The 21397-nt window shown below is 40.7% G+C and overlaps 1 protein-coding gene across 2 annotated transcripts in view; it reads left to right on the top strand.

The window, feature by feature from the left end:
* SLC25A16 (solute carrier family 25 member 16) overlaps positions 1 to 21397 on the top strand; it is a 43331-nt gene that overhangs the window by 19190 nt on the left and 2744 nt on the right. For both annotated transcript variants that reach the window (XM_066348979.1, XM_066348978.1), the window contains exons 3-7: positions 1641 to 1774; positions 2706 to 2769; positions 13068 to 13189; positions 13427 to 13493; positions 18419 to 18581. In XM_066348979.1, the coding sequence (XP_066205076.1) occupies positions 1641 to 1774; positions 2706 to 2769; positions 13068 to 13189; positions 13427 to 13493; positions 18419 to 18581 (550 nt within the window). The remainder of the gene's footprint in view (positions 1 to 1640; positions 1775 to 2705; positions 2770 to 13067; positions 13190 to 13426; positions 13494 to 18418; positions 18582 to 21397) is intronic.

Genomic DNA, 21397 nt, shown 5'->3' with positions numbered 1-21397 from the left:
AGAGCCCCTCTAGCGCCTGGGGCAGAGGCCAAGGAGCCATCCCCAGCGCCCGGGCCATCTTTGCTCCAATGGAGCCTTGGCTGCGGGAGGGGAAGAGAGAGACAGAGAGGAAGGAGAGGGGGAGGGGTGGAGAAGCAGATGGGTGCTTCTCCTGTGTGCCCTGGCCGGGAATCGAACCCGGGACTTCTGCACGCCAGGCTGACGCTCTACCACTGAGCCAACCGGCCAGGGCCTATTTAGTAGTACTCTTTTTTTTTTTTTTTTTTTTTAATTTCTTTATTTCCAAAGCTGGAAATGGGGAGGCAGTCATACAGACTCCCGCATGTGCCTACCGGGATCCACCCGGCATGCCCACCAGGGGGCAATGCTCTGCCCCTCTGGGGCATCACTCTGTTGCATCCAGAGTCATTCCAGCACCTGAGGCAGAGGCCACAGAGCCATCCTCAGCGCCCGGCGGCAGGAGGGGAAGAGAGAGACAGAGAGGAAGGAGAGGGGGAGGGATGGAGAAGCAGATGGGTGCTTCTGTGTGCCCTGGCCGGGAATTGAACCTGGGACTCCTGAACGCCAGGCCGAGGCTCTACTGCTGAGCCAACCGGCCAGGGCCTAGAGTACTCTTATGTAAACAAACCACATGTATGTCTGGATCATTCTGTGAAATATTCCTTCATCCTTCCAGATGGCATGGATCATCTACACTGCCATATATGGACCTTGAATATACACTGTGTCTGTAAAGTCATGGTGCACTTTTGACCGGTCACAGGAAAGCAACAAAGACGATAGAAATGTGAAATCTGCACCAAATAAAAGGAAAACCCTCCCAGTTTCTGTAGGATGATGTGGCAGCATGTGCGCATGCGCAGATGATTACATAACACCGTGTATACAGCGGAGCAGCCCACGGCCATGCCTGTCGAGATGTGGACGGTACAGAGGAAAGTTCAGTGTGTTCTGTGGCTCACTAAATTTGAATTTGTGATCAAAGTGCAACGTGAATATCGGCGCGTCTATAACAAAGCGCCACCACATAGGAATAACATTACTCGGTGGGATAAGCAGTTTAAGGAAACCAGCAGTTTGGTGGAGAAACCCCGTTCTGGTAGGCCATCAATCAGTCAGTGACAAGTCTGTAGAGGCTATACGGGATAGCTACCTAAGGAGCCCTAAAAAATCTGTGCGTGAACCCACATCGAACTGCACTGAATAGGTATGAAACTGGGAGAGTTTTCCTTTTGTTTGGTGCAGATTTCACATTTCTGTCGTCTTTTGTTCCTTTCATGGGACCGGTCAAAAGGGCACCATGACTTTATAGATACACTGTATTTCTGTTAATGTCTTTTAGATTGGTATAGTTTAATTTTGTGATAGGTATAAGAGTAATTTACTATAATTTGTAGTTGTTCTTGCTATAATATGTTTTATATTTTTACATGCAGTGTGCTTATATAACTTAAACAAGTGATATATTTTAAGTAGTATTAACTTCTATAGAAATTACTATTCATGTAATTCCTGAAACAAAATTATATTATGAATGATGGCATTAGTAATCTTTATCTGTGATTGTCATGAAAATTTGAATTTATATAGTTATCTCTGTTTTAATAATATTTTTCATCTAAAAATCTTTCTAAAAATAGGAGTATTTTCTACATTGCGTGCTGTTCCCCAAAAGGAGGGATACCTTGGATTGTATAAAGGGAATGGTGCAATGATGATTCGAATCTTTCCCTATGGTGCAATCCAGTTTATGGCGTTTGAGCATTATAAAACGGTGAACTTTTATTTTGTTTTCTTCTTTTGTGTCCTTAAATATCATACTTGGTTGACAAGGCCTTTGCTTTGGTCTTTAAAGTTATTTTTGATGAATGGGCAAAGTAATGTCTTTTTGAAGAACTAAGATTTCTGATAGTTTAAAATTTTAAATATAGCGTCGTTTTGGAGTTACCTATTCTAGAATCGTTAGTCATTTTTGAGTAAATTGTTTATATTCATGCTTATGAAGAAGAGCCAAAGTATCCTTCAAGTAGATATTAATATATCCATAAAATAATAATAGCTCTTTTATGTGCTTTTTGTTTCTCAATTGTGGAGAGGAATATTGTGGCTTTGGATTTTTCTTACTAAATAAAATAGGAAATCATGTTCTAAAATCTGTTTATAAGTAATGATCTAAGCTAACAACTTTTCCCATCTTATTGATCAAGTTTCTCTTTTCTAGTTGACTAAAAGTTTATCCTCTCAAACATCTTAATACAGAAAGGGGTTAAATATGTTAAATTTTACAGGGTATCTTAAAATAAAAAGTAAACAGCTGAGATGAGAACAACATTCTAAGCTAGTCTGTCAGATAGAATGGATGCCCTATATATATCAAGACTTCATCGTGTATAGAAGTTTTGATGTACAGAGGGCATTAATACTTTGTATGTGTGGTCGTCAATGTGTAGTATGTATATTCAGTAATTCTAAGCTAGATTGCTTCTGTAAAAGTACAAAAATTAGAGCACAAGCTATAGAGGAAATATCTGACCTCTTTATGATATAATATAACAATATCTAGCTTCATATAATTGTGCTCATTTCACTCACATTTCATACTGATTTCATTCTTGCTAGTTCTGTAACTCTTTTGAAATAAATATTATTAAACAGTGGATAGCATTTAAAAATATCTCATTTAATTTGATGTTTTTGGTTTCTAGTTCATTACTACAAAGCTGGGAATTTCTGGTCATGTGCACAGATTAATGGCTGGATCCATGGCAGGTAAGAGGAGTGGGTATATTTTATTTCTGATAAATTTATTTTCTATTAAAATACTTATTCTGATTTAGGTGATATGTATGACATTGATTAAGTAGCCTACATTTGTTTTCTTTTTTTTTTTTTTTTTTTTTAGCAAGAGAGACAGAGACAGAGAGACAAATAGAGACAGGCAGGCAGGAAGGGAGAAAGATGAGAAGCAGCAGTTATTTGTTGTGGCTCCTTAGTTGTTCATTGACCGCTTTCTCATATGTGCCTTGACTGGGGGGGCTACAGCAGAGTGAGTGACCCCCTTGTTCAAGCTAGTGACTTTGGGCTCAAGCCAGCAACCATGGGGTCATGTGTATGATCCCACACTCAAGGCAGCAACCGCACTCTTAAACTAGTGAGCCTGTGCTCAAACTAGATGAGCCCACACTCAAACCGGATGAACCCGCGCTCAAGCCAGTGACCTTATGATTTCGAACTTGGGTTCTCTGTGTCCCGGTCTGATGCTCTATCCACTGCACCACCGCCTGGTCAAGCTAGATTTTATTTATTTATTTATTTATTTTTAAAGTCAATTTTTTTAAATTTTTATTTCTTTTATTCATTTTAGAGAGGAGAGGGGGGGGGGGGAGAGAGAGTGACGGGGGGGAGGAGCTGGGAGCATCAACTTCCATATGTGTCTTGACCAGGCAAGCCCAGGGTTTTGAACCGGCGACCTCAGCATTTCTAGGTCGACGCTTTATCCACTGCGCCACCACAGGTCAGGCTGATTTTATTTTTTTAAAGAATTGTCTTATAGTCTTTCTTTTCTGAGATCAAATTTTTTTTTCTCTTATGTTTATTTTATTGATTTTAGAGAGAGAGGAAGGGAGAGAGACAGACAGGTACATTGATATGTTCCTGTATGTACCCTGACCAGGGATCAAACCAGCAACCTTTGAGCTTCTGGTCAATGTTCTAAACAACTGAGCTATCTGGGCAGGGCTTTTTTGTTGTTTTAGAACTGTGCTATATTCCAAAGTATGAATATACTATGATTTATTTTATCAGTCTACTATTGATTGACATTTGTCATATTTTCAGTTTTAATTTCACAAATAATGCATTGTACTTGTGTGACAATATCTGTAAATTTTTAGAAGGGAAATTACTTTAGCAACGGATATGTGCATATAGGGGGTCCTTGGGTTAAGACACAGTTCTGTTCCTACAACAGTGACATAACCTAAATTTTGGTGTGAGTTGAAACACACTCTAGCTTAAGTCACTTACCTATCCTAGCACAGTTGCAAAATCATAATCTAGAACATAAAAACACAACTAAGCCACAGAAAAAGGAAAAGGACTTAGATATACTGTACTATACACTGTACTGTAGTAACAGAAAAAATGAGTGTAAAACAAAGTATAACACTAATGGCGTAAGTTGAAACTCTGACTCATGTATCAATTTTTAAAGTTTTTATGGGAGTGAGTGTCATAAACTCAAACGTCATACGTCGAGTCTATTGTAACCTGAGGAACCCCTGTATTTAACTTTTGATAGATATTGCTAAACTGATCCCCACAATGCTTTTAATGTTTTTTTTCTTATATACCATACCAACACTGACTCTTTATTCATTTATTCACTATTCTTTATTCATTTTTATGAATTTTGAGTTATGACAATAGTTTTCTGTCCAATATTGCTAATATTTTATTTCCAAGTTATACATTTGTCTTTTGGTTTTACTTGTGATTTTTTAGAAAAATCATTTAAAAGTTGTTTTTACCCTATCCCCCGATATAGAAGTTTTACATAGCCAAATGCATTAGTCTTTTTCTCTGTGACTTCAAAATTTTATTTCGTTTTTCCTTTTTAAAATTTTTTTATTCATTTTTAATTTTTATTTATTTATTATTATTTTTGTGGGACAGAGAGAGAGAGATTCAGAGAGAGGGACAGATAGGGACAGACAGACAGGAGCAGAGAGAGATGAGAAACATCAGTTCTTCTTTGCGGTTCCTTAGTTGTTCATTGATCGCTTTCTCATATGTGCCTTGACCGTGGGCCTTCAGCAGACCGAGTAACCCCTTTCTTGAGCCAGCGACCTTGGGCTCAAGCTGGTGAGCCTTTCTCAAACCAGATGAGCTCGCACTCAAACTGGTGACCTCGGGGTCTCGAACCTGGGTCCTCCACATCCCAGTGCGACGCTCTATCCACTGCGCCACCGCCTGTACAGGCTTTACTTTTTTTTTTTTTTTCTAAGTGAGAGGATGGGAGATAGACAGATTCCGGGCCTGACCTGTGGTGGCGCAGTGGATAAAGCGTCGACCTGGAAATGCTGAGGTCGCCGGTTCGAAACCCTGGGCTTGCCTGGTCAAGGCACATATGGGAGTTGATGCTTCCAGCTCCTCCCCCCTGTCTCTCTCTCTCTCTCCCTCTCTGACTCCCTCTCTCTCCTCTCTAAAATGAATAAATAATAAAAAAAATTAAAACCTTTAAAAAAAAAATTAAAAAAAAAAAAAGACAGATTCCCCCATGTGTCCAGACCGGGATTTACCTGACAAACCCTGTCTGGGGCTGATGCTTGAATGAACTGAGCTATCCTTAGCACCTAGGGAAGATGCTCAAACCAGTTGACCTATATGCTGCGAGAGGAGAAGAAAAAGAGAAGGGGAAAAAGGAAGGGAAGAGAAACAGATGGTTGCTTCTCATGTGTGCCCTGACCAGGGATCACACCTGAAGTGTCTGCACACTGGGCCGATGCTCTATCCACTGAGCAAACCAGCCAGGGTATCAGAATATTAATTGTGTTTATCATAAAGTTTGTAGGATTTTGAATGGCTTTTTTGGCACCAAGATTCTGTGCCATCTCTTCATGGGTATAGCAGTGGCAGAGAGAAAGGTATGTGTGGCAAGAGCATCTAGATTATTTGGCCTTTCTGAGCAAATAGACCCCTGCTATTCAGTATGTGCAATTAAGCACTCTAGTCGTTATAAAGCCCTAGAGTTCTACATGTATTGTATGGTGGGGAGAGGAATGCAGTTAGATGGGAGCAGGTCAGTTCCAGCTGAGGGTTTTAAACTGGCAACCTCAGCGTTCCCAGGTCAACACTTTATCCACTGTGCCACCACAGGTCAGGCTAGAATCTCACGTTTTAATAACCCAGGATTATGTTTCTGGAATTGTGGTTAGCAATATAATTTGCAACTAGAGGTTTTTTGTTTTTTATTTAAGCATATAGTGATTATATAAGATGATGTTAGATTCCTCTAAGCTTTCTAAATCAGTTAAATCTAATTGTTGATAAAGTATGTTCTTGGATAACTGTAATTTCTGGGATTCTAGAATATAGAGATAATAAAAGAATGAGACTTTAGGGAAGGTCTCATCCCCTTAAGTCTCAGTTGGTCTGAATTCATCATTAAGTCCTCAGCTCGCTGACTGAAAGAGGAGGAATAGAAAAGTTTGCACATACACAAGAATTGTAAGCACAACTTGATTGGTGAGAAGATAAGTTGTTTTGCCAACCATGGGTTACTGACCAAGGAATATACCATTAACCTTCACAAGTGCATCCATAGAGTGAGCTTCAAGAAATGTGCCCTTGCCCTGGCTGGTTGGCTCAGCGGTAGAGCGTCGGCCTAGCGTGCGGAGGACCCGGGTTCGATTCCCGGCCAGGGCACACAGGAGAAGCGCCCATTTGCTTCTCCACCCCTCCGCCGCGCTTTCCTCTCTGTCTCTCTCTTCCCCTTCCGCAGCCAAGGCTCCATTGGAGCAAAGATGGCCCGGGCGCTGGGGATGGCTCTGTGGCCTCTGCCTCAGGCGCTAGAGTGGCTCTGGTCGCAACATGGCGACGCCCAGGATGGGCAGAGTATCGCCCCCTGGTGGGCAGAGCTTCGCCCCATGGTGGGCGTGCCGGGTGGATCCCGGTCGGGCGCATGCGGGAGTCTGTCTGACTGTCTCTCCCTGTTTCCAGCTTCAGAAAAATGAAAAAAAAAAAAAAAAGAAATGTGCCCTTGGCGGCAGAGCGACCCCCGGGAGGGGCAGAGCAGTGCCCCTGGTGGGCGTGCCCCTGGTGGATCCCGGTAGGGCGCATGCGGGAGTCTGTCTGACTGTCTCTCCCCGTTTCCAGCTTCAGAAAAATACAAAAAAAAGAAAAAAAGAAAAAAAAAGAAATGTGCCCTTGGGTACTCAAAGAGGACTGGAGATTTGCCCAGAAGGAGATGGGAACTCTAGATGTGCACATTGACACCAGGCCCAACAAAATTGTCTAGGCCCAAAGAATAAGGAATATCCCATATTCTTGTGAACAATATTTGTGTGCAGTTGTCCAGAAAATGTAATGAGGATGGAGATTCACCAGATAAGCTCTATATACTGGTTACCTTTGTACCAAATGGGTAACTACTTTCTTTTTAAAAAATTCATTTATTTAAGAGAGGGAAACAGTGATTTGTTGTTCTGCTTAGTTGTGTATTCATCGGTTGCTTCTTGTATGTGCCCTGACTGGGGATGGAACGTGCAACCTTGTTATATCTGGACAAAACTTTAATCAATTGAGCTACCCAGCCAGGACCAATAGATAATCACTTTCAAAAATATGTCACCACTTTCAAAAGTCTACACAATCAATGTGGATGAGAACTGACCACTGATTGTCAAATAAAGTTATAAAACCACCAAAGAAAAAAGTCATATGTGGCCAGAGCATCGGGTCTGGAGTGCGGAAGTCTCAGGGGTTTTTGTTTGTTTTTTTTCCTGCATTTTTCTGAAGCTGGAAACAGGGAGAGACAGTCAGACAGACTCCCGCATGCGCCCAACCAGGGTCCACCCAGCATGCCCACCAGGGGGCGATGCTCTGCCCTCCTGGGCAGTTGCTCTGTTGCAACCAGAGCCATTCCAGCGCCTGGGGCAGAGGCCAAGGAGCCATCCCCAGCGCCTGGGCCATCTTTGCTCCAATGGAGCCTCAGCCGTGGGAGGGGAAGAGAGAGACAGAGAGGAAGGAGAGGGGGACGGGTGGAGAAGCAGATGGGCGCTTCTCCTGTGTGCCCTGGCCGGGAATCGAACCCGGGACTTCTGCACGCCAGGCCAATGCTCCACCACTGAGCCAACCGGCCAGGGCCGGAAGTCTCAGGTTTGATCCCTGATCAGGGCACACATGAGAAGTGATCATTTGTTCTCTTTCCTTTCCTCTCCCTCTTCTCTCTCTCTCTCTCTCTTTTTAGAAGTCATATTCTTTTCTTTTTTATTTTAAAATTTTATTTATAGACATTAGAGCAGGGGTCTCAAACTCGCGGCCCGCTGAACAATTTTGTGCGGCCCGCAGACTAATCCACGAAGTTCAAAATATTTTGGATAAAATTAAGTAAGCCTAGGGGCCTACTTGTATTTTTCATTTCTCTAGCATCCTAGCTAGATATTAGCTTAGTTAACAGCAGTTGTGATGCGAACTACAGTTTCTGGTCGTTTTGTGACACTGAGTAAACTGCATGTACGATTGTGCTTGTACTGATTTTTTTTTGTTTTCAACTGCAGTGAGAAAAATGTTGTGTGACAGTTGCCTTTTGTAGACCTAGTGCGGCCCGCCGAACGGCTGTGATCTTGCTCTGCGGCCCATATGCTGAGTTGAGTTTGAGACCCCTGCATTAGAGAGAAGAGAGAGAAGCGGAGCAGGAGCAGGAAACATTAACTCATAGTAGTTGGCTTCTCGTATGCACCTTGACGGGCAAGCCCAGGGTTTAGCCGGTGATCTCAGCATTCTAGGTCTATGCTTTATCCACTGTGCCTCCACAGGTCAGGCTCTCTCTCTCTCTCTCTCTCTTTCTCTCTCTCTCTCACTAAACAACAAAGAGCTTGACCTGTGATGGCGCAGTGGATAAAGCATTGACCTGGAACGCTTAGGTCACTGGTTCGAAATCCTGGGCTTGCCTGGTCAAGGCACATATGGGAGATGATGCTTCCTGCTCATCACCTCCTTCTCTCTCTCTCTCCCTCTTTCTTCTCTTTAAAATGAATAAATAAAAATCTTATAACAAAACAAAAAAACTAAGAAACAAAAAATCCCAGAAAAATATAATGGCATATCCAGGTAATGTTTTTCTCCCATGGAAGGATGTTCACAATGTAATGTAAAGTGAAAAAAAATTGACTACAAAATAGAATTACGTTACTATAAATTTTAAGTGTTTGCTGACCTGTGGTGGCGCAGTGGATAAAGCGTCGACCTGGAAATGCTGAGGTCGCCGGTTCGAAACCCTGGGCTTGCCTGGTCAAGGCACATATGGGAGTTGATGGTTCCAGCTCCTCCCCCCTTCTCTCTCTCTCTGTCTCTCCCTCTCTCACTCTCCTCGCTAAAATGAATAAATAAAAAAAAAATTAAGTTTTAAGTGTTTGTGTGTTTACATGTGTGTAGATGTATATATATAAAAGATTTGGAATATATATTTAGGTGGTTATTCCTGGCAGGTAAATATATGTTATTTGACTGTATTTTCTACTCTTTCTACATTGAACATACATTTCTTTGATACTTTACTAAAATAGATATTTTTAATTAAAAAAAAGAAATAGCCCAGCTGGGTAGTTTATTGAATTTAAAATCATATATTGCTGAACCTTAGTACTAGATATCTAGATAGACCTTAATATTCAATTTACTTATCAGGAGATCTTATTCCTAAAACAAACTGTTTCTATTACCTTGAATATTTACATTTTTATTATGTTTAGTCAATAACAAATTTACCTAAATTCTAAAGTGAAAATAATGATTTTTTTTTTTTTTGAGAAAGAGAGAGAGAGAGAGAGAAGCATCAACTAATTATTCCACTTAGTTGTGCCATTAGTTGCTTCTCACATGTGCCCTGACTGGGGCTCAAACTGGTGCCCTTGGGATGGAGCCAGTACCCACAGAATCTAGCTAGTGAACCTGGCATCAAACCAGAGACCTTGGCACTCTGGGATGGTGCTCTACCCACTATGCAACCAGCAAGGGCCTGATAATGTTTTTTTGTTTTTGTTTTTTAAGAGAGAGAGAGGTTGGGGAGGAGTGGTAAGCATCAACTTGTAGTAGTTGCTTCTTCTATGCCTTCACCTTGTAAGCCTGCGGTTTTGAACGGATGAACTCAGCATTCCAGGTCAACACTTCATCCACTGCACCACCAGAGGCCAGGCGAGGTCCTGATAATATTTTAAAGTATTGTGTGTGACAGAGACAGAGACAGATAGAGGGACAGTAGGGACAGACAGACAGGGAAGGAGAGAGATGAGAAGTGTCAGTTCTTCGTTGCGGCATCTTAGTTGTTCATTGATTGCTTTCTCATATGTGCCTTGACTGGAGGACTACAACAGATGGATTGACCCCTTGCTCAAGCCAGTGAGTTACCTTGGGCTCAAGCTGGTGAGCTTTGCTCAAACCAGGTGAGCCCGCATTGAAGCTGGAGACTTTGGGGATTTGAACCTGGATCCTCCACGACCCAGTCTGATGCTCTATCCACTGTGCCACTGCCTGATCAGGCTGTTTGTTTGTTTGTTTTTTCTTCTTTTCTGAGTGAGAGGAGGGCAGATAGAGAAACAGAATCCGCATGTGCCCTAAATGGGATCCACCTGGCAATCCCCGTCTGTGGCTGATGCTCTGCCCATCTGGAGCCATGCTTGCAACTGAGCTATTTTTAGCACCTGAGGTGGAGTTTCCAGGGAGCCATCCTCAGGACCTGGGGCTGATGGCCTTGAACCAGTCAAACAATGGCTGTAGGAGGGGAAGTGTGAGAGTGAGAGTGAGAGAAGGGGTGAGGGGAGGAGAAGCAGATGGTCACTTCTTCTGTGTGCCCGAACAGGAATCAAACCTGGGACATCCACACATTCCTATACTCTACCACTGAACTAACTGGCCAGAGGGTCGTACTCTTTTAAAGTTTAAAAAAGTCCTGAGAGCCTGGCTAGGCAGTTGTGCAGTGGATAGAGTGTTGATTGGGACCCAGAGGACCCAGGTTTGAAACCCAAAGGTTGCAGCTTGAGTGCGGGGTAATCGGTTTGAGCACGGACTCACCAGCTTGAGTGCAGGGTCATTGGCTTCAGCGTGGGATTGTAGCCTTGACCCATGGTCACTAGCTTGAGCCCAAATGTTGCTGACTTGATGTCCAAGGTGACTGGCTTGAGCAAGGGGTCAATGGCTTGGCTGACCGCCCCCCCCCATCAAGGCACATGTGAAAAAGCAATCAATGAACAACTAAGGTGCTGCAACGAAGAATTGATGGTTCTCATCTCTCCCTTCTTGCTGTCTGTGCCTATCTGTCCCTCTCTCTGTCCCTCTCTCTGTCTGTCCCTCTTTCTGTCCCTCTTGCTAAAAAAAAAAGTGCTGAGAAGTTCCTGGAGAATGGGGTCCCAAGGTAGTGGGGATACTTAGGTGCAGAAAGATTCAAGGGTTTCTAGTCTATTGAAGACACTCTGGAGCCCTCTTTAGTTCTGCAGTGGGTAGGACTAGGGAGGGGATACAGTGCTATGTGCACTTGGAAATTGGAGTCTTCAGGGTTGCCAGAACCCTTGAAACTGCTCCTGCCTTGGACCTGGCAGCCTGGAGCTTTCATTCACTTGTTTCACACAAATCTTTCCAACTTCTGCCAAAACAGGGATACTAATGAACTTGAAGGGGTTGAAGGAATGAAGAATCTTTTTAGAAGCCTTTGGGATTTCTCGATAACCTCTCTGCATATGGCTTGCACACCTCAGTGATGGGAAGTTCACTCTGTAATAGGGCAACCTATCGTGTCCTCAGGCAGCTCTTAGTGCCAGAAAGCCTTTCCTTTCACTGCCCACAGATTGGCCTTGCTTTTGTCTGTTGCCCATGGCCTCACTTTGCTTTGGTTACATTGACTTTATGCTTCTAGAACATACTTAGGGACTTGTACTAGCTGCTCCTCCTGCAGGAATACTCTTCCACCCCATCTCCTGAGACCCTTTCCCTCATCCATTCAACACCTCTCACCAGCAACTAAAAAAATGAATTTAAAAAATTTATTATTTATTGATCGACACCAATTTTAGAGAGGAAGGAAGAGAAAAGGAGAGAGAGAGAAGTATTTCTTTGTTGTTCCACTTAATGTGCATTCATTGGTTGCTTCTCGTATGTGCTCTGACAGAATCAACGTGAGTGTTTTGAGACTCTAACCATCTGAGTTAACTGGCCAGGACCTAAACATTTTTTTAAATGACTTCATTTTATTTTTTATAAGACTTTATTAGGTTGGTAAAGCATCTTAGGATTAGAGGAAATAAGTAAAAAGTCAGATATCTTGCCTGATATTTTACCTTGGAATAGACAAGTAATACAATTTTAAAAATACATGTGATCAGGTTGACCTGTAGTGGCTCAGTAGATAAAGCATGGACCTGGAATGCTGAGGTCACTGGTTCAAAACCCTGGGCTTGTCTGGTCAAGGCACATATGGGAGTTGATGCTTCCTGCTCTCTCTCTTTCATCTTCTCTAGAGTGAAAAAATAAATAAAAATTAAAAAAAAACTTGTGATCCACCTGACCTGTGGTGGTTCAGAGGATAAAGTGTTGACCTGGAATCTTGGGGTTGCTGATTCAACATTCCAGGTCGACGCTTTATGCACTGTGCCACCATAGTCAGGCAATAAATAAAATCTTTAAAAATACTTAGATCCACTTACATTGTGCTATTTTTTTTAAATTTTTTTTTCCAAGTGAGAGGAGGGGAGATAGAGAGACAAACTCCCACATGTGCCCCGACTGGGATCCACCCAGCAACCCCTGTCTAGGGCTGATGCTCCTTCTTAGGCTATGCTCTCAACCAAGCTATTTTTAGTGCTTAACATGGAGGCTACACGGAAACATCCTCAGCTCCCAGGGCCAATGCACTTGAACCATTCGAGCTATGGCTGTGGGAGAGGAAGAGAGGGAGAAGTGGGAGGGGTGGAAAAGCAGATGGTTGCTTCTCCTGACCAGGAATTAAACCCAGGACATTCACATGTTGGGCCGACATTCTACCACTGAGCCAACCAGCCTGGGCTACACTGTACTATTTTTGTGCTAACAATATAATTTCATATAGGAAGAACTTGAAAACATTTTACAAAATGATCATTTACATACAGGTTGTTTTTCAGGTGATGATATTATGATATACTTGTATCAATATTACCTTTGATTTCATTATGTTTTCATCATTGCTATTATTGGAGAACACAACAAATGATACGAAAGATATCTGTATCTTTTGTATATGACATATGATATAGTGATAGGAAAGAGTTACGTATCAAAAAGTTTCTTGTACATTTATGTTTCTGTTTTTTTTTCAGGTATGACAGCAGTTATCTGTACTTACCCTCTTGACATGGTTAGAGTACGCCTAGCATTCCAAGTGAAAGGGGAACACACTTACACAGGAATTATTCATGCATTCAAAACAATTTATGCAAAGGTATATATTTACTTTTCTCATCTATAACATGTCCTTTTACATTTAGGAGAATATTTTGAATGTTATCTGAATAATTACTTTTTTAGTGGTAATTGATAATAATAATTGTGAAGACACATCTGTGATTCAAGATAGGTCCCAGAGTAATTTATTTTATTGTAATGTATGTTTTTGTTCTTTGATGTTTACCATAATGAGAGCAATATGATCTTACTTCTATTGTTCCTTCACTCAAAGGAAGGGGGCTTCCTTGGATTTTACAGAGGTCTGATGCCTACTATATTAGGAATGGCTCCATATGCAGGTATGTTTCAAATTTGGCAGAATCTTGGTTTTTTTTTTCTTCTAAAAATGATATTTAAAGTTTAGCATTTTATATTTAAGCCACTGATCTGTCAGAAATTGACTCAGCACCATTTATTAAGTGGTTCTTCCTTTCTCTAGTGATCTTTAGTTCTACTTAAAACAGTAACAGAGCACAGTTTCATAAGTTTATATTTTGTAGGACAAGTCTCTTGACTTTATGCTTTTTTTAATAGATATTTTGCTATTCCACACAGTTTAGAATCAGTTTTTGACATTGCACATCAGTTTAATTCAGTCTGTAAAATATTTTGTCAGTTAGTCCACTTAATGATTATTATGATTATTGATATATTTGGACTTGTTTCTATATCTTGCTATTTGATATCTATGTATTGCTGTTCTTTTTCTTTTAAAAATTCATTTCTTAACTTGTTTGTTTATTGTTCTGAATCCTTATACCCTTACTTTTCCTAAATATAACACTTTCATTTCCCTCCTCCTCTGTTTAGTGGTCTTTAATTATGAGTTTATTACTTGATTTTAATCTCTTGAGTTTCAGACTCAGTGATTCTGTCTTCTGTATGAACAATGGCAGGATCCATCTCAGTGGCTATACTGCTATTGGCATCAATAAGTAGTCGTTCCAACTCTGTTATGGGCTTACAACTCCCAAGTAGGCCCACCTTGTATTTTTGGGAGGTAATGGTTCTGGGGATTCTTGGAGACCTCATACTTTTTGCAAGCCCAGAAGTGGATATAATTGTTTTGCATTTACAAACTCCCTAATAATACCTATACTGCCATTGTGCTAGAAGCAGAACTCTTTAATTTTTTTAGAACTCTTTAATTTTTTGCTTTATTTTCTTTTTTTAATTTTTGTTTTAGTGATCAGTTTTTTTTTTTGTTTTGTTTTGACAGAGAAAGAGAGAAGGACAGATAGGGACAGACAGGAATGGAGAGAGATGAGAAGTATCAATTCTTCGTTGCAGCACCTTAGTTTTTCATTGATTACGTTCTCATATGTGCCTTGACCAGGGGCGGAGGGCTACAGCAGAGTGAATGACCCTTTACTCAAGCCAGCAACCTTTGGCTTCAAGTCAGTGACCTTTGGGCTAAGCTAGAGACCACGGGGTCATATCTATGATCCCATGCTCAAGCCAGAGATCCTGCACTCAAGCTGGTGAGCCCCTGCTCTAGCTGTTTGAACCTGCGCTCAAGCCAGTGACTTCGGGGTTTTGACCTGGGTCTTCCACGTTACAGTCTGGCGCTCTATCCACTGTGCCACTGCCTGGTCAGGCTAGTGTTCAGTTTCTTTTTTTCTTTTTTTTTACAGAGACAGAGAGAGAGCCAGAGAGAGAGATAGACAGGGACAGACAGACAGGAATGGAGAGAGATGAGAAGCATCTATCATCAGTTTTTTGTTGCGAGACCTTAGATGTTCATTGATTGCTTTCTCATATGTGCCTTGACCATGGGCCTTCAGCAGATCGAGTAACCCCTTGCTCAAGCCAGCGACCTTGGGTCCAAGCTGGTGAGCTTTTGCTCAAACCAGTTGAGCCCACGCTTAAGGTGGTGACCTCGGAGTCTCGAACCTGGGTCCTCTGCATCCCAGTCTGATGCTCTATCTACTGCGCCACCGCCTGGTCAGGCTAGTGTTCAGTTTTTAAAATATATTTTTACACATTTATAATATATGTATACAGGGGTTCTTCGAGTTATGTCTCAGTTCTGTTCCTATGACAGTGATATAACCTGGATTTTGGTCTAAATCGAAACACACCCTAGTCTAAGTCACTTACCTATCTTAACACAGTTGCAAAATCATAATCTATTCTAGAGCATCAAAACACAACCAAGCCACAGAAAACGGTAAAGGACATAAATATACTGTACTGTACACTCATGTAGTAATAGAAAAAATGACAAAAAATTAGTGTAAAAGAAAGTACGACACACCCCTGGCTGGTTGACCTCATGGTAGAGTGTTGACCTGGCATGTGGATGTCCTGGGTTTGTATCCTAGTCAGAGTACACAGGAGAAGCACCTATCTGCTTCTTTACCCCTTCCCCTCTTGCTTTTCGCTTTCTCTCTCTCTCTTCCCCTCCCCTCCTGCAGCCAAGGCTTGATTAAAACGAGTTGGCACAGGTGCTGAGAATGGCTTGAAAGCCTCTGCCTCAGGTACTAAAATGACTCTGGTTACAACGGAGTAAGGGCCCAGATGGGCATAGTACTGCCCCCTAGTGGGCTTTCCGAGTAGATCCCGGTTGGGGCGCGTGCAGGACTCTATTTCTGCCTCCTCTCCTCTCACTGAAAAATAAAAATAAAAAAAGTACGCCAATGGTGTAAACCAGGGGTCCCCAAACTTTTTACACAGGGGGCCAGTTCACTGTCCTTCAGACCATTGGAGGGCCGGACTATAAAAAAAACTATGAACAAATCCCTATGCACACTGCACATATCTTATTTTAAAGTAAAAAAACAAAACAAAACGGGAACAAATACAATATTTAAAATAAAGAACAAAAAAATAAATAAATAAATAAAATAAAAAACAAGTAAATTTAAATCAACAAACTGACCAGTATTTCAATGGGAACTATGGGCCTGCTTTTGGCTAATGAGATGGTCAATGTGCTCCTCTCACTGACCACCAATGAAAGAGGTGCCCCTTCCAGAAGTGTGGCAGGGGCCGGATAAATGGCCTCAGGGGGCCGCATGCGGCCCGCGGGCCGTAGTTTGGGGACCCCTGGTGTAAACTGAAACACTCTCACATATCAGTTTTTTTAAGGTTTTATGGGAGTGAGCATCATAAACTTGGAAATGTCATATGTTGAGACTGTCATAACCTGGGGACTCCCTGTATCAGTATAATTTCCTTTTTTAGTTTTCCCTCATTTTTCAAGTATTTTTAAAATTTTTGAGTTTTCACATTTTTATTTTTAATTTTATTTATTTCTTTTTTTAGCAAGAGATACAGACAGACAGGAAGGGAGAGAGATGCGAAATATCAACTCAGAGTTGCTGCAGTTTTTAGTTATCCTTTAACTGCTTCTCATATGTGCCTTGACTGGGGGCCTCCGGTTGAGCCTGTGATCCCTTGCTCAAGCCAGCAACCTTGGGCTTCAAGCCAGTGATCTCTGGGCTCAAGCCAATGACCATGGGATCATGTATATGAACCCACTCTCAAGTGAGCAACTCGTGCTCAAGCTGGTGAGCCTATGTTCAAGCCAGATGAGCCCACGTTCAAGCTCGAGATCTCAGGTTTCAAATCTGGGACGTCAGCGTCTCAGGTCGATGCTCTATCCACTGTGCCACCACTGGTACGGCTTCACAAACATTTTTTACCAGTTCTGTCACATTTCACCAAATATGATTCCATATTATTTAGGTAGTTCTATTTTTTTTTTAACTTATGTTTAATTTGCTATGAATTTCCTTGTCATCAGCTGTCAGCTGTTTTTATTTGTAGTTAGATTAAGTCTTTAGAATAGATTTCTAAATATAAAAGTGTGTGAATATTTCAGAATTGTATAGCATCATTTCAAAATACTATAAGATTTTAATAATTTTGTATAGAGAATAAATGAAAATATTGAGGTATTATCCTGGAATGAATTTTTTATTTTTATTTTTTTTACAGGGACAAAGAGAGTCAGAGAGAGGGATAGACAGGGACAGACAAATAGGAATGGAGAGAGATGAGAAGCATCAATCATCAATTTTTTGTTGCGAGACCTTAGTTGTTCATTGATTGCTTTCTCATATGTGCCTTGACCGCAGGCCTTCAGCAGACTGAGTAACCCAGTGGTTCTCAACCTGTTGGTCGCGACCCCGGCAGGGTCGAATGACCAGAACATAGGGGTCGCTTAAAGCCATCGGAAAATACATATTTATTATACAATACATTTCCGATGGCTTTAGGCGACCCCTGTGTTTTGGTCGTTTGACCCCTGCTGGGGTCGCGACCCACAGGGTGATGACCCACAGGTTGATAACCGCTGGAGTAACTAACCCCTTGCTTGAGCCAGTGACCTTGAGTCCAAGCTGGTGAGCTTTTGCTCAAACCAGATGAGCCCGCGCTCAAGCTGGCGACCTCGGGGTCTTGAACCTGTGTCCTTTGCATCCTAGTCTGACGCCTAGCCACTGTGCCACCGCCTGGTCAGGCCTGGAATGAATTTTTATTAGTGTTTATTTGTTCTTAAACACCAAGTATCTTTTAAAATATATTTTTTAAATATAGTAGATATTAGAATATCTTGATTAGTGCTTAGTTTATAGGAATGCTTGAATTCTAATTTTGATTTTATTAATGTACAACTTTAATGGGTCTATTATAAAATTATGTAAATTTTTAGCAATTTTTATGAATTTTCATATTACCAATAACAATTCAATATATATTAGATTTCACATGTCCTGTGAGCCAAAACGAACATTTCTCTCCTAATCACAACTCTTCCTTGGAGATAAAATTAGATACTGAATTAAAATAACAATGCTTTGTCACTTCTGAATTTTTTGGCTCTGTCTTACAGTATCACCGTTATTGTTGTAATAAATAGAAGTTGTCATATTTACTTGTAATTATTAATCATGAGTTTAATATTTATTCATGCAAAACCTTGGAAAATAGTTTAATTCTATTCCTTGATAAGGTGGCATTATACTCAGTACTGCTTTTATTCAGTGAATTGAACTATATATTAACGTGTGAAAGCCAATGCTATAATTTTTTTAGGTGGTAATTTTGTTTTTAAGTTTATAGACATTAATTTTTTAAAAATTTTACAGTAAGCCAAATATCAGGAAACAGGAAATGCATAGTTTGTTCCTTGAGTTAATTGGTTATTTCGTAAGAGTGGTGTCTTTTCTCAGCTCATGTTCTGTTAAGCATCGTGGTGAATTTATATTTTGTTTTTCAGGTGTTTCATTTTTTACTTTTGGTACCTTAAAGAGTGTTGGGCTTTCCCATGCTCCCACCCTTCTTGGCAGACCTTCATCAGACAATCCTAATGTCTTAGTTTTGAAAACTCACATAAACTTACTTTGTGGTGGTGTTGCTGGAGCAATAGCACAGACAATATCGTAAGTTTCTTCATCAACTTAATTCAGTCAAATTACAGTTACCCAATCCTGATTTTCAGCATTGGTTAATCATTTCTTTTCTAATAGATTAAAACACAGGATTCCTTGCAAAATATAAGTATTAATTTATAATATACTTTTTTTCAGATGTGCCTGGACTTTTAGCATATTATAAATAATTTAGTGCCAAATTGACCAAATTAGTTTGAACACATCCAATTTCTTGTGGATTCATTTAAAGAAAGAAACATGAAGTATACTCTTCCTTCATATTTTCTTGTGAATTTATCTATATGAGGTTTCTGAAATTGAGCCATTTATTGTGTTTGAGCAAGGAAGACAGCTTGTCTTGCACTAAAATATTCAAGGCCTTCTTTTTTCGACAGTGTATGAGGCACTGGGAGGCTCACTGAAGGAAAAACATAGTTGTTAGCTTAAGAAACCTATACTCATATTGAGACAATAGCAGCACAATGGAGTTATTATATTTTAAGTTCTAGTAGAAACATAAAGGTATTTCTACATTGTAATTGGAAAGGTGGCTTTAAAGAATTTCTCTAGACCAAGAGAGATTGAGAAGTTGAGATAAAAAAAGGCTGGAATACTAAGAAGCAGGAACTTTTCAGGAATAGTAAGAAGAAAAACTTTCTATGACTGAGGAGTAAAACAGGAAGACAACAGGAAGTAGTAGTGTCACAGGCTCAAAAAAGGGTATCCAATGTAAAAAGAAAAGTCTAAGGAAGATAAGAATTGAAAAGTAAGGTGTTTATTGGATTTTATAAGTAAATAGTTCCTTTGTGAAAGCAAATTTGATGTATTTGTGTGTGGGAGTAGATCATGCTGATTGAGTGTAAAGAAAGTAATGTGTGTGTGTTTTACTTTCAGAAATCTGTTCATTAGCAGAGACATGCTCACCTCTGGCTCTTCTGATTCTCTTTTTGGTTTTACTGCCCTTCTTTCTTGACTCATTTCTAACTTAGATCCTTAAAATCTGTCTTTTCTTTCCCACTTCTCTTCTTTTGCTCTTTTAAACATTTTATTTATTGATATATTTTTTTTAGAGAGAGAAAGAAACATTAATTTGTTGTTTTACTTATTTGTGCATACACTGGTTGAATGAATGTGCACCGACCTGGGATGGAGCCTCGCAACTTTGGCATATTGAGACGATGCTCTAACAAACTAAGCTACCCCACCTCGGTCCCCATTTCTCTTCTTAAACTGTATTCTGTGCCGCTTATTTTTAACAGATCCAGTGGTTCCTTCTCAGGTCTTTTATCTTCCTTCCAATTCTTCTAGTTCATTGGTTTTTGTAATAATGCCTTCTCTTGGTGATCATGCTCTCTAACCTTCCCTTTTCTGGTACTTTGCTGATTCATGTCTTCCTCTTTCTACCTATTTGTGCCAGTTCTCTAAGGCCCAATAAGACTTTAGTCCTTTGCTCTTCCCTTAAATATCTAGAATAGCTTATCTATCTAATATGGTTTCAATGGTCATCTCTTCACAGATAACCAGTTCTATTTAAATCTCCGTTGTTGACTCACTATTTTCTAGCAAACTCTTGGACTTCTGGACTTCTGCAGTTGGTGCCAACTCTGTAGCCCAGATATTACTTTCTTCCCTTTTCGTGACAATCCTCAGCTCCCAGGTTTCCTGTCTGTTATTGATAAACATTAATCCTGTAGTCCTGGGAATACCTGAAATAATTTTTCATATTTTATATAACTATATAGTCATTAAGTTTTATTATCTTTTTTTACTTTTGAACATTGCCTACAGTGTTATTTTCTTTCTTCCTCATTGTTATTTTCCTAGTTCTGACTCTTGTACCTTGTCTTCTTACATTCTTTCCTTTATACTCATAAATTACTTCTCCCACTAACATTTTTTTCCTGGCTTTTTTTGAGGAGAGGAGAGACAGGAGGGGAAAGAGATGAGAAGCATCAACTCATAGTTACTGCACTTTAGTTGTTCATTGATTGCTTGACTGGGGGCCTTAATCCCAGCCAGTGACCCCTGCTCAACCTAGCACCTTGGGCTTCAAGCCAGTGACCATGGGATTGTGTCAGTGATCCTACGCTCAATTCTGTGACCCTGCGCTCAAGCCTGTTGAACCTGTGCTGAAGCTGGATGAGCCTGCGCTCAAGCCGGCCACCTAGGAGGTTTTGATGCTGGGACCTCAGTGTCCACTGCACCACCACTGGTCAGGCTGTGTTATCCTGCTTGGAAACAGAATCCTTCAGGTTGAGGTTTTAGTCCTTTTATCCTCATAAAGTTTTTTTCTTTACCCACACCTCATTAAAAATTAATTCCTGGAGCTGCTATCAAAGTGCATAGGTTATTTCAACTATTGGTAATGTTGTTTACTGAGCTGTTTGATTGGACATAGGTTTTGTGTTTTTTTTAACATAACTATTTCATAATAAATTTAAACATATATAAAAGTATGTAATTGTTTTTGTCATATATCACTTATGTATATATTAGGTACCATGTAGAGCTTTGAGTAGGAAAGTAGATAGCAGCCTTATGACATTGGAGAATGTCTCTAAGATTAAAAAATTTTTTTTTATTAAGTGAGAGGCTGGGAGGCAGAGACAGACTCTCATATGTGCTCCTACTGGGATCTACCTGGCAAGCCCTCTACCAGGCAATGTTCTGCCCATTGCTGCTCCATTGCTCGGCAACTGAGCTATTTTAAGCACCTGAGGCAAGGCCATGGAGCCATACTCAGTGCCTTGGGGCCACTTGTTTGAACCATTCGAGCAATGGCTGCAGGATGGTAGAGGGAAGGGGTGGAGAAGCAGATGCTTGCT

The sequence above is a fragment of the Saccopteryx leptura genome, chromosome 9 (genome assembly GCF_036850995.1).
Source record: "Saccopteryx leptura isolate mSacLep1 chromosome 9, mSacLep1_pri_phased_curated, whole genome shotgun sequence".
Lineage (NCBI taxonomy): Eukaryota > Metazoa > Chordata > Mammalia > Chiroptera > Emballonuridae > Saccopteryx > Saccopteryx leptura.
Note: the sequence above shows the minus strand (reverse complement) of the source record. Positions and strands in the feature narration are given on the sequence as shown.